At 23.3% G+C, this 13,631-nt stretch overlaps 5 protein-coding genes across 5 annotated transcripts; 3 read left to right on the top strand and 2 right to left on the bottom strand. All coding sequences in view use genetic code 6, as the record gives it.

The window, feature by feature from the left end:
• Positions 1–677: 677 nt before the first annotated feature.
• On the bottom strand, positions 678–1,136 carry TTHERM_000038988 (transmembrane protein, putative; the record flags this gene model as incomplete). The annotated part of the gene is made up of 1 exon (XM_012797164.1): positions 678–1,136. One exon carries the CDS (start codon positions 1,134–1,136, stop codon positions 678–680), a length of 459 nt encoding a protein of 152 aa, XP_012652618.1.
• A 2,188-nt stretch (positions 1,137–3,324) lies between these two features.
• TTHERM_00038970 (FAD/FMN-binding family oxidoreductase) lies at positions 3,325–4,508 on the top strand (the record flags this gene model as incomplete). The annotated part of the gene is made up of 2 exons (XM_972105.1): positions 3,325–3,526; positions 3,589–4,508. 2 exons carry the CDS (start codon positions 3,325–3,327, stop codon positions 4,506–4,508), a joined length of 1,122 nt encoding a protein of 373 aa, XP_977198.1.
• Positions 4,509–6,652: 2,144 nt separating this feature from the next.
• TTHERM_00038960 (FAD/FMN-binding family oxidoreductase) lies at positions 6,653–7,836 on the top strand (the record flags this gene model as incomplete). The annotated part of the gene is made up of 2 exons (XM_972104.1): positions 6,653–6,854; positions 6,917–7,836. 2 exons carry the CDS (start codon positions 6,653–6,655, stop codon positions 7,834–7,836), a joined length of 1,122 nt encoding a protein of 373 aa, XP_977197.1.
• A 569-nt stretch (positions 7,837–8,405) lies between these two features.
• TTHERM_00038950 (kinase domain protein) lies at positions 8,406–9,750 on the top strand (the record flags this gene model as incomplete). The annotated part of the gene is made up of 2 exons (XM_972103.2): positions 8,406–9,274; positions 9,327–9,750. The coding sequence occupies 2 exons, from the start codon at positions 8,406–8,408 to the stop codon at positions 9,748–9,750; spliced, it is 1,293 nt and encodes a 430-aa protein (XP_977196.2).
• Positions 9,751–10,501: 751 nt separating this feature from the next.
• TTHERM_00038940 (MFS transporter) lies at positions 10,502–12,646 on the bottom strand (the record flags this gene model as incomplete). The annotated part of the gene is made up of 2 exons (XM_972102.1): positions 10,502–11,379; positions 11,683–12,646. The coding sequence occupies 2 exons, from the start codon at positions 12,644–12,646 to the stop codon at positions 10,502–10,504; spliced, it is 1,842 nt and encodes a 613-aa protein (XP_977195.1).
• Positions 12,647–13,631: the final 985 nt, after the last annotated feature.

The raw sequence follows: 13,631 nt of genomic DNA, 5'->3' as shown, positions 1-13,631 counted from the left end.
TTCTTGCACTTAGGGCAATTGAATTGATTTAAGTCTTTTTCTTAAATAAAAGCATATTCACAATCAGGAGTTAGGCACCATTAAATCTATTAAATAAAAATGTTAAAATTTAAATTAACAAATAAATGAATCATTTATTCATTTTACTTAAGATTAGTTTAAGTCGATGTAATTAAATAACTAAAAATTTTCAAATTTTTGATAATCTTCTTCATTTAATATTTCTTTCACAACTTATTGATATGTTTCTTACAAACATTCTTGCTAAGGACATTTAAGAGGAAACTTTCTTTGATTTATTTCATAATTAAAGTATGTTTTTAAGCAATCTCTATGGAATTTGTGTCCACATTAAAGAGTTTAAATAAAATTTTCATCCATTTCTAAAATACATATCTTACAGTTCAGCTTTAAATTTTCTTTTTTTAAGCTTACACTTTATTCTAAAATATCCTATTTTTCTTCAATTTCAAATGATTTCATAATACTAGAATTCATATACTTAAAAAAATTATAAATATTTATTTAATCTAAAATTCGATTTACATTAATGCTTCCTTCGTTAAATATGCTAGATTATATTTATTAATTGTATCTTTAAATTATTAGTATTTCATTTTCCTTAACATCTTAATTGCAGTCAAAGTTAGGACATTTAAATGGAGATATACCTTGACTCATCTAAGCAGTAAAGCATTCTTATAAGCATGTTTAATGGAATTAGTTATAGCAGCATGAAAGAGAAAAAACTTGTTTTTGATTATCTTATTCATAACAGACTTTGCATAATTATGTATTTTATTTATTTATTAGTTATTTTTCAAATATTTCATGCTTTCTTTCTTCTTCTTTTTCTTCTTCTTCATCATCATTTTCTTCTTTTCTTTCTTTTTATTATTAATTTACTAATTCTACTTTTTATTATAATTCTTCTTTGTTTTCTTCTACTTTATCAATGATATATTTATTTACTATTATCGTATTATTGATGGGAATTTCCTCCTTATTTATTTTTACAAATTTTAATTTAAAAAAAGAGCAAAAAAATGTATCTATCTAATAATAAAATACAATAGAAAAAAATAGATTTCTTATTTCGATTTAATTTTTTAATTTATTAAAATAATTTACACCATCAAAAATTAACAATGGCTTTTATTTTAGTTCCTTTTTAATTTAGTTTTAACACTTATTTTTTATGAAATCCAGAGGGTCTTATGACTTGTAATTCAACAGAAAATAGAAGATTTCATCTGCTTTCGTTTGGTTATTTGAATTTTTGCACTACAAAGAGAACTACATAAGTAATTAAGTAAATTCATTCAATTCATTTTTTTTCATTTAGCTTTAAGCATAAGATATTCCAGCTAAAAAGATGAATAGATCTTTATTTGAATTTTCTAATTAAAAATTGCTGAGAATTTTTCTGCATTCATTTATTTCGATATTCTCACGATTTGGTTAATGATTCATTTCTTTAATTATTCTGATATCCCTAAAATATTTATTTAATATTTTTTATTAACTTAGCTAATATCAAATACATTCGTAATTAAAAATCAAACTATTTCTCTTTTTTAAATTAATTTTTTTATAATTAAATATTAATAGATTATATCCCACAAATGCATCTCTCTTTTTTATTTAAACCTCCATCTTAATTATTATAATTTTTAAATAATTTTCCTTATATATATTATGAATCTTATACATTATTTTATAATTTAAAATTCAGACTTAAAATAAGATCAGTTTTTTAGGATGTTGCTAATAAAAACAATTCTTTTTAGATGTGATTGGCTCAAAAAATCCAATATCAATGCTTTATTTTTAATATTGTAAAGTGCTAAATATATATCTTATATTTTAGAATGATGAATAATAAATACTTTTAATTTTGAGATAGAAGAATAATAAATATAATTTTGAGATAGAAGAAGAATAATAAAAATATAAAAGCAAATAGAAAGAAGCTCAAATCAATTAATTTGATTTAAAAATATTGTGAATATCTTTCCAAAATTTATTTTAACAAATTAAATTTATTTGATTTAATTCCAGAGATTATAAAGCAGATAATAATAATAATAATAATAAATTGCATTCATAAATAAATTTAATTTTTTTAAAAACTATTTATATAAAGACGTTTTTAAATTTTAGCAAACTACAGAGTGTGTCATTAGACTTGAGACCCCTGCTCTAAAATTGTCAATATTTTAGATATATGAGACTGAATATATTTGCCTCTCAAAAAGTTTAAAAGGGGTATCAAGCCTAATGACCTACACTGTATTATTTCATAAATTTAAAATGTATTTAAATAGATTTACTTATAAAATTCAACCATTTTACTATTTATTTTAAAATCGACCAAATTTATGTAACTCACCTTCTACTAAATCATAATTTAATATATTTTTATTATTTTGGTAAAATAACAATCTAAAATATTATTACATATATTAATCTGGCGCATTTTAGAAATTTTAAGTTTTAAAATAAGTAAAAATAAATTATTCAAATATAAATTTGATATTATGAGTATTTTAAATACTATTATTTTAAATCTGTAAATCAAATGAAAGCAATTTCTTAGCAAACATCCGATATTTTTCTATTTTAATAAATTACTTAGCTTAACTTCTAATTTTTGATTTTTATTGATGCAAAGTGTATTATTTGCTAATAAAAAAAGATTAAGCCTTGCTAATTTGCAAATTAATCAGATAAAAACGCTAGCAATAGCGATTATCAAATCTTGATGCTTGCGTTTTTCTATTTTAATGGAAATTAATTCGTTGTGTTTTTTAATTAAGGAAATGAAAGGAGATTTATTTAAGATTATTGTAATAATTTGTTTAAAAACAAAAGTTTTACCAAGATACTTGCTATTCAATCAAAAACATTTACAATATTATTTTATTGTATTTTATGAAGAAGACATTTTACTGATAAAGATTCAAAGACAATTAAATTCTTATCATTACTTAAAAAAAATGGTACTTAAATTTGGTACTTTGTTACATTTAATTTTTTGTAGAAAATTTCTTATCATTAATAATTAAATGAAGACTTACAATCTTCAGATTAGTAATCCTTGGTTTAATCAAATTAATTTTTATAAAAACAATATTTTGTGTGGTAATTTAATAGGGAATCTATTTTAGATTTAATCAAAAATCAAAAAGAATAATTCCAGAAATAATGTTTGAGGATAATTTAATAATATCCGAAATATTTAATTTGAATCAATATAAAATTTAATAGCAAAAAATAAAATAAAACTATATATCCAAAAAATAAATAAAGCATTATTTAGAAATGAAGAATTTGTTAACTCCAATAACTTTAGGAAAATTAAATCTTAAAAATAGATTCATCCTTGCTCCAATGACTAGAATGAGAGGTGAATTAGATGGTACTCCTACTGATATTATGGCAGAATATTTCAGTTAAAGATCATCTTTTGGACTTATTGTTACAGAAGCAAGTTTTATCAATCCTTATGCAAACACTTATCCAGGTAATTCTATATATATATTTATTTAAATAAATAAAATCTTATTTTACCAATTTAATCAAAAGGAAATGGTGCTCTCTTTAACGGTAAACACCTTGAGGCATGGAAGAGGGTTGTAGAGAAAGTTCATTAAAGTGGTGGCAAGATTTCTATTTAGCTTTATCATGTAGGTCGTTCTGGAAATAAAGCCATTTTAGGTGCTGATTCTGTAGCTCCCTCCCCAATAGCCATTAATGGAATAGATTTTTTGACTTAAAAACCTTATGAAACACCTAAGGAATTGACTAAATCTTAGATCTAATAAATATTAGAGGAATTCCACAATTCAGCTGTATTAGCAAAATAAGCAGGTTTTGATGGTGTCCAGCTACATGGTGCTAACGGGTATCTTGTCGATTAATTCCTTAGAGATGGAACTAATCAAAGAAAAGATGAATATGGTGGAAGTGTTGAAAACAGAAGTAGATTCCTACTTGAAGCTGTTGATAGACTTATTGATGGTTTCAGTGCTGAAAATGTTAGTGTGAGAGTTTCTCCAACAGATAGATTTAGTGATATGTATGACTCTAACCCTTTATAACTTTTATCTTATCTCTTGCCTTAACTTGACAAGAAAGGTCTTCAATTTGTTGAAGTAAAAAGACATGGTCCAGTTGATCCTAAAAAAGAAAAACCTGGTAGATAACTCCCTGATTATTAGATACCAAACTTTTATGAAACATTGAGACCTCTATTAAAGAAGACACCATTTGTAGGAAACACAGGTATTTCTGTAGATGAAGGAACTAAATTAGTCTAGTAAGGTACTTTAGATGCTGTTGCATTTGGCTACTTAGGTATTTGCAACCCAGACCTCCCAGTTAGAATTTAAAACAACTATCCCCTCAATTTGAATGCTGACCCCACTACTTTCTACACAGGTGGAGCTAGAGGATACACTGATTATCCTGCATTTAGTTAGGAAAATAGATAACAAGCTGTATGATAGATAAATTTATAATATATGATTGCATTAAATTTAAATTTCATATTAGTAACTAACTATTTTGATACTTTGTTTTAAATTTTAAAATTAATTGTAATGAAAATATTCAAATAAACTTATTAGTTTACATAAACAAAATTGAATGAAATTTCTAAACAAAAAATATTTTGAAAAAAATTTAGTATTTTATAAATAATTTAATTTTTTATTTTTGAAAGTTTTTTTTTAATTTTATTATCTCAAAATTAATTAAATATACCTATTCCTGAATAAAGTTACTGACTAAAATTTTTTGTTCCTCATCTTAATTATATTCTTTATAGAATATTTAATTTTTTTAAATTTGAATGAATATATAAAGCAAATGTTACAGTTAATTTTACATTATATTTTTTAAATTATTACTTATTTTTATTCTCTATAAATAGTATTACTTTTATCACAATGATCTTATAAAAATGGTTAACCAAAGAAATATTACCAGATAATTTAGAACATGTTGAAGAGTTATTAGACTCTGATTGATATTAATTTATTAATTAATTTTCAAAGAATATTGACATTGATTTTAGTATGATTAAATATTTTGAATGAACAGTTTGAAAGATATAAAATTATAAGAATTATATGGCCTTCAAAAACTTTGATATAAATATAATTGGCAATATATAATGTAAATACTAATTAAGAGGAGCAGTCTTTGAAGACACAGATGATTTGTAGGGGGAAAAATAAATGGATTAATACACTTACAGAATTCATTATAAGACTCTACTAAAGCTTGCATAATACAATTTAGGTTATTAAATAATTAAAAGAAGATGCTTTAAGATACTTAATCGTCTATTAATAGTGAGATATCATTAAAAATAACAATTAAAAAATTTAAAATTTTATAAACTTAAAGTCAAATTTTTTGAATATATTTTTTAATTTTTACTAATATCTATATTAAATTGAAGATTCTTGCATACACTTATACATATTTTAATACTTCACTAGCTATAATAATATGTATAATAAATAAACTGAGCATATTTACTTCTCAAAAGTTTAAAAGAGGTATCAAGCCTAATGACCTACTATATAATATCTCATAAATTTAAATTGTATAAAAATAGATTTACTTATAATATTCAACCATTTTATTTACTATTTATTTAAAAGTCAACCAAATAAATTCATTTAGCCTTCCATTAAATCTTAATTGAATATATTTTTATAAATTTGGTAAAATAACAAACTAAATATTATTGCTTACATATAATTAATCTTGCCTTTAACAAAAAATGTATTTTTATATTAAGCATTTTAGAAATTTTAAGTTTTAAAATAGGAAAAATAAGTTATTGAAATATATTTTTGATAAAGCAAGCATTTAAAATGCTATTATTTTAAATCTGTAAATCAACTAAAAACAATTTCTTAGCAAATTTCTAGTTTTTTTCTATTTAAGTAAGTTAATTAGCTTAACTTCTAATTTTATGATGTTTATTGATGCAAAATGTATCATTTGCTTAAAAAAGTGTAAACTTTGCTAATTTTCTAATTAACCAAATAAAAACGATAGAAATAGTGATGGTCAAATTTTTATGTTTGTGGTTTTCTATTTTGTATTTTTTAATTAAGGAAATGAAAGGAGATTTATTTAACATTATTGTAATTATTTGTTTAAAAACAAAAGTTTTTAGCAAGCGACTTGCTATTCAATCAAAAATATTTACAATATTATTTTATTGTATTTTATGAAGTTGACATTTTACTGACAAATATTCATAAACAATTAAATTCTTATCATTATTTAAAAAAATGGTACTTAAATTTGGTATTTTGTTACATTTTAATTTTTTTGTAGAAAGTTTCTTATCAATAATAATTATATGATGACTTAAAATCTTCAAATTAGTAATCATTAGTTTAATATTATATTCATTTTTTGTTAAGACAAAATAATTTGTGTGGTAATTTAATAAGGAATCTATTTTAGTTTTAATCAAAAGTCAAAAGAATAATTCCAGAAATAATGTTAGAGTATTATTAAATAATAACCAAACTATTTCATTTTAAGAAATATAAAATTTAATAGCAAAAGATAAAATTAAACTAAATATCCTAAAAAATAAATAAATTCCCATTATTAAGAAATGAAGAATTTGCTAACTCCAATAACTTTAGGAAAGTTAAATCTCAAAAATAGATTCATCCTTGCTCCAATGACTAGAATGAGAGGTGAATTAGATGGTACTCCTACTGATATTATGGCAGAATATTTCAGTTAAAGATCATCTTTTGGACTTATTGTTACAGAAGCAAGTTTCATCAATCCTTATGCAAACACATATCCAGGTAATTCTAAATATATTTTTTTTTGAATAAATAAAACCTTATCTTATCAATTTAATCAAAAGGAAATGGTGCTCTCTTTAATGGTAAACACCTTGAGGCTTGGAAGAGGGTTGTAGAGAAAGTTCATTAAAGTGGTGGCAAGATTTCTATTTAGCTTTATCATGTAGGTCGTTCTGGAAATAAAGCCATTTTAGGTGCTGATTCTGTAGCTCCCTCCCCAATAGCCATTAATGGAATAGATTTTTTGACTTAAAAACCTTATGAAACACCTAAGGAATTGACTAAATCTTAGATCTAATAAATATTAGAGGAATTCCAAAATTCAGCTATATTAGCAAAATAAGCAGGTTTTGATGGTGTCCAGCTACATGGTGCTAATGGTTATCTTGTCGATTAATTCCTTAGAGATGGAACTAATCAAAGAAAAGATGAATATGGTGGCAGTGTTGAAAACAGAAGTAGATTCCTACTTGAAGCTGTTGATAGACTTATAGATGGTTTCAGTGCTGAAAATGTTAGTGTGAGAGTTTCTCCAACAGATAGATTTAGTGATATGTATGACTCTAACCCTTTGTAACTTTTATCTTATCTCTTGCCTTAACTTGACAAGAAAGGTCTTCAATTTGTTGAAGTAAAAAGACATGGTCCAGTTGATCCTAAAAAAGAAAAACCTGGTAGATAACTCCCTGATTATTAGATACCAAACTTTTATGAAACATTGAGACCTCTATTAAAGAAGACACCATTTGTAGGAAACACAGGTATTTCTGTAGATGAAGGAACTAAATTAGTCTAGTAAGGTACTTTAGATGCTGTTGCATTTGGCTACTTAGGTATTTGCAACCCAGACCTCCCAGTTAGAATTTAAAACAACTATCCCCTCAATTTGAATGCTGATCATAATACTTTCTACACAGGTGGAGCTAGAGGATACACTGATTATCCTGCATTTAGTTAGGAAAACAGTTAACAAGCTGTATGATAAATAAATTTATATTAAATTTATAATATATGCTTACATTAAATTCAAATTTTATTTTAGTAACTAACTATTTTGAAACTTTTTTTAAAATTTTAAAATTAAATAATTAATTAATTAATTACAATGAAAATATTAAATTAAACATTAATTATAGTTTCCTTATAAAAAATTCAATAAATTTAGATTAAAAAAATATTTTGAATAAAATTTTAAAAATCGAAAATCAAGTCAGACCAAAAAATCCATCAACTTGCAAATCTATCTAGTTCATATCTTTACCTTTAAATATTTAACCAATATTTGTATAATACTAATTTAAATAAATTTTTGATATCATAGAATATCAAGTTGTGATTATAAATATGAACAAAAAAATAGTTTTAATGTAATTGATCTTATTGATTTAAAAGGATGCTTATTTTTGTTGATCTAGATAATTTAATTAATATTCTAACTATTAGGAATAACTGTACAATATTAATTTAAAATTACTCATCAGTATATTTAATTTAATCAAATATATATATCTAACAAAAAGTATTAATTATCTCAATTGATTCAATAACAAAATGAGTTAGTTTGAAGACAAATAATTATAAATTGTATAGAATATAGCAAAAATATTATGTGAGGAAAAGAAAAATTATGTTATAACAAATTTGAATGCAGGAAGTGGTTCATTTGGAAAATGCATATTTGTGGAAGATCGACAAGATGCAAATAAAATTAAAAAATATGCCATTAAAGCTCAAATAGTAATTGATCCACATCTTTAAATAATAGATAATGAAAAACTTCAAAGTTGTCAAGATGAGGCTAAAATTCTTAGAGAAATAAAGCACAAAAATGTAGTAAAGGTGTACGAGGATTATTAAATAAAAAATTATCATTTTATTGAGATGGAACAGTGTGATAGTTCTCTTCAAAAGTGGGTTGAATCTTAGCAAGGCACTTTTATACCTTAGAAGCAGTTCATACATTTTGCAAACTAACTTTTAGATGGAGTAGAATATATCCATAATCTAAACTACGTACTTAGAGATCTTTCTTTAGGCAACATTCTAATATGTTAAGATGGTACACTGAAGCTTTGTGATTTTGGTTTAGCTAAAAAATTTAAGCCAGAAATAGAAGAACAAATGCTACTTACAAAATGTCTCAAGGGAGCAGCATTTTATTATCCTCCAGAGATATTAAATAGTAAAAATGAATTACTTTATTCATAAAAAGGGGACATTTGGGCGATTGGAGTGCGCCTTTAGATGATTGGAGGTATAGACTTTTCTTAATCTTATCTGATAACTAGGAAAGTTAATACAGCTCCTAAAGTTGATGATGAATGTAATAAATTAATCTAATTTATTCTTAATGAAGATAAGGATAAAAGACCAAGTATTCCAATCATCAGATAATTTATTTATCAGAATCTAATTCTCAGGTAAAATTCTATTTTATATTTTTTTAATAAAATCAAAATTAAATTCTAAAAGTAATCAGCAAATAGAAAACATAAAATAAGGTGAAATAGATTATATAGAAAGATACAAACAAATTGAATTTGATTATGAAAATGTTTTATAAATAGAAAATGATTGTATTAAAAGCTTACTAGAATATCCTCAAAACGCTGTGAATCTAATTAAATTAGGAGAGATTTACCTGAACTATTACAAAGACTTGTAAAAATCTGAATTATTTTTTAAATCCTTAGGAAATAAATAAATCGCTAATTTAATGCTAAAATATAATTAACTTAGGAAATTTTAATAACAACTATTTAGCTTACTATTTAATAGCAAGTCTTTACAGATCCTCATAGAAATACGAACAAGCAATGCAGTTTTATTAAAAATGTATTAAATATACTAAAAACGATGTCAAAATATTTGCTTATCTAAGTTTATTGTATAATGAGCTCAATTAGAAATAACTATCCCAATATTATGAAAGCTAAGTTATACTCTTAAATAAAAATTTCAATAAAAAATTGCAAAGTATGAAAAAATTTATTTGATGCCATACCATTTGAACTATTTATTTTTTAAAGAATTAAAGAATAAAAATTAATAGCTTGATATAAAAAAAGTGCTTTTTTATAAATTAGTTAGTGTTGATAAATTCTTCAGATTGGCTCTTACTGATTTATTTTTTGGACAGTAATATTTGGAATAATTAAGCAAAAATAAATATTTTTAATTATAAATATTTTAATAAAATTCTTAAAATATTCCCAATAACAACTCAGCATAAATCTAAGCCAAAAAGTATATCATATTTATATATGATCTTTCTATCATTAATTTTTCATAAAATATAGTTTATCACAATCTATCATTTTTTGTGCATGTAAATATTAAAAAATTTTTTTTTTTTAATAAAATGGATTTTTAAATTAATCCTATTTACGAATTATGTATTTTTGAAATTTTACAGAATATATTTTATGCATGAATTAATTTATAGATAAATATATAAAATTAATTTGTTATGATTAAAATTAGAATATAAAATTGATAAATATTTACATCAAAAAAGAATTAATGAGTCATTCATTTACTTTATTAATTAATTAATTTATAGAGAATTTATTTATTTAAAGCTAATTTTATTTTTTTTAATTTTAAAAGAAAATTATTGATTGATTGATTGATATTGCACTTTTTATTCAATTGCTTATCGATTAAGATTATTTATGAGAAAGTTAGTTAGTTATATTGTTGCTATCTTATTATAAAGGTGCATTTAAAGGAATGTTGCTGCTAGTTCCTGAACCCTAATCTGGTGTAGTCATTAATATTTAATGTTCTATGATTGCTTTGAAACCAGAATTATGTTCCTCTACATTTTCTTGATTGAAGTTTTCATTTGCTGTATTTTTCTTTTCAGGTGTTTCAAATAACCCAGGAGTCTTTAAATTGTTGTTTTCGTTATTTTAGTCTTTTAAGTTTTTTAATTCTGTATTAAACCTATTTAGCTTGAATTTCGAAGTAAAAATAAGAAGTATTCCAATTATCAAACAAGCAATCAAATAGCCCAACATGATATAGGTTTATGATTTATTTTACCCTTGTACTATAGCACCAAAAACTGTTATACAAACGAATCCAAATATAGAAGATGTTCCAAGTAAAAATCCTTATGCACTACCTTCTCCTATTGGGAAAGCAACTTCACATGCATATTCATATGTGGTGCTTACTAGGGGTTAGTAGCCACCTCCAAAAAGAGAAACAAATAAAACCAAAATGATCCTGCTCTCTAAGTTCAAAATGCCTATTATTATTGCTACATTAACTAACATAACAATAGCTAAAATTATTGTTGTCATTTTAAATTTCTTGTATTTTCTTAGCAAAGGAGCATTAATGACAGAACCTATTATACCAGTCACAACCATACCAGCAGCACAATAACTTGTATCCGTTTAGTTAAAGCCCCAGGGTTGAATTGCAAATGAAAAGAGTGCAGCTAGTGCTGATGTATTTCCTACAAAAAGCATAGAAGCTACATTCAGCTTTAAATATGCTCTATTTTTTATCAAACCTATTTTATTTATTAAACATTATCAATATAACCTTCAAAATAAATAAATAATATTTTTTTATAATCATTTTTAAATTAAAATGGAGCTTGTATGTTTGTTGTAAGCACATATTTATTTATCAGAAAAATTAGATTTTTTTAAGATGAAAATTAAAAATTTTTAAATTTAAAAATAATCAATTAACTTCGCTAATAAAATCTAAGCGTTAGTTCAACAAAAACAACAAAAAGTTTATTAAAAATAATTTTGAAAACAAACAAAAACAAATTAAAAAAAAAAAAATTAATTTAAAAAGAATTTACCTTTGATTGCTTCTTTGTAGTTTTCTCTTTGTATTGTAGAAACAAAACTAGGTGGTTTAGCTGGCTTACTTCTTAAGAAAAGCAAGCTTAATCCTGCACAGACTAGAACAATTATTAGTTCAATTATTAAAAGATTCATCATCAGATCTTTACCGTCTTAATAATTTTCAGAGTGATCAGTCTTGTAATCATATCCAGTGAAATAAAATCCAGGTAACAAAACACCTATAATGCCATTGCAACTAGTTACTATAGTGGATATAGTGGTAATTTGAGGTAAATCTCCTGCATGAAACCAGTTAGATTAAAATCTGCACTTAGCATTGAATATCAAAGGACCTCCCATACCACAAAAGATACAGCTTAATAAGACGTAACCCCAATTAAATTTAATCAATAATCTGAGAGAAAACCCTATAGTAGTAAGAATAACACCTATCTTAACAGAAAAAGCAGCTCCTCTTTAATCAATAATGTAATTTGCTAGAAGAGATACAAAAGGATAAAGAAGAGAATAAAATGAAAGATTAAGAGAAACTAAAAATGGGTCTAAATCATAAATTTTAGCTACTTGGGCGCCTATTGTTTAGAAGGTGTAAATACTCAGTGAATTAGATAGATCACTTACTATATAAAGAAACAATTAAACAAAGCGCCAAGGACTCAAAGAATATTTATGATTTGTGAGTGCTTCTAACTCTTTTTACGTTTTATCAACTTCGCCATCTTGCTAAGATTGAAAATCACTTCTATTTGAAGCAGATTGCTATTGAAAAATAGTTGGTGGGTTCGAAGTAGGTGCTTTGTTGATCTGCTACAAATTAGTATTAGCAAATTAATTTTATTGATCATCTAAATTTTCGCTTAAACTCTAAATAGGGCCTAAGATTGGAACCACCTAATTTAATTTATAGCTAGCTTATTCAGTAGTCTTCTGAGCTTGATTATCGTCGGTTTTATTCATTTATAAAGTTCTTGAAGCACTTGTATTAAATTGCTGTAATTTTATAGCAGATGAGTTAAATAAACAATTTTCTAAGTACTTTTATTATTATTTATTTAATTAATTATATAATCAATTAGTGAATAAAAGATAGGCTTTTAGTAGTACTTTTTGTAATTTTTTATGGCCTAAATAGATAGTAATAATTAATTATGTTATTTTTATGAGAAAATTCAATTTAGCACAATTTTTAATTTCATTCAAAACCTAATAGTTAATTCCTACTTACTTTATTTTAATTACATCGATTCAGTATCATATATCTATCTACATTTTATCAAAGAAGTCAATCCATATTTACTTCTTAATTGAAGTAACTAAATATCCACTCTACTCCTTTTCTCAAAATTAAAAGTTTTTTTGGCTAACAAAGCCAGATTAAATTTAAAAGCTTAATTTTTTCAAAATTAAAATAAATTTTTATAAATTTTATTAAATTATTAAATTATTAAATTCAACAAACAAACAAACAAACAAACAAACGTAAAAGCTTTAGGAATAAAAGAAAATTTATTAATCTTATATTATTCTTATTTATAAACAACTCTGTGATATAATTTTTAGTAATTAATTGAAAAGAAAAAAAGAGTTTTTAAAATAATTTTATCATAAATAAATTTGAATTAAATAATTAATTTTGAAATTAAAAAGAATAAATAATTTATTTATTTATAATTTGATGCAAATTACATTAAGAATAAATAAACTCAAATATAAATTTTAATAATTTAAAATATTTATTAATCATATATCACTCTTATTTATAAACAACTCTGTGTTATAATTTTTAGTAGTTAATTGAAAAGAAAAAAAGAGTTTTTAAAATAATTTTTTCATAAATAAATTTGAATTAAATAATTAATTTTGAAATTAAAAAGAATAAACAATTTATTTATTTATAATTTGATGCAAATTACATTAAGAATAAATAAACTAAATTTGAATT

The sequence above is a fragment of the Tetrahymena thermophila genome, assembly GCF_000189635.1.
Source record: "Tetrahymena thermophila SB210 genomic scaffold scf_8254667, whole genome shotgun sequence".
Classification (NCBI taxonomy): domain Eukaryota; phylum Ciliophora; class Oligohymenophorea; order Hymenostomatida; family Tetrahymenidae; genus Tetrahymena; species Tetrahymena thermophila.
This window is presented reverse-complemented; position numbering and strand designations above follow the sequence as displayed.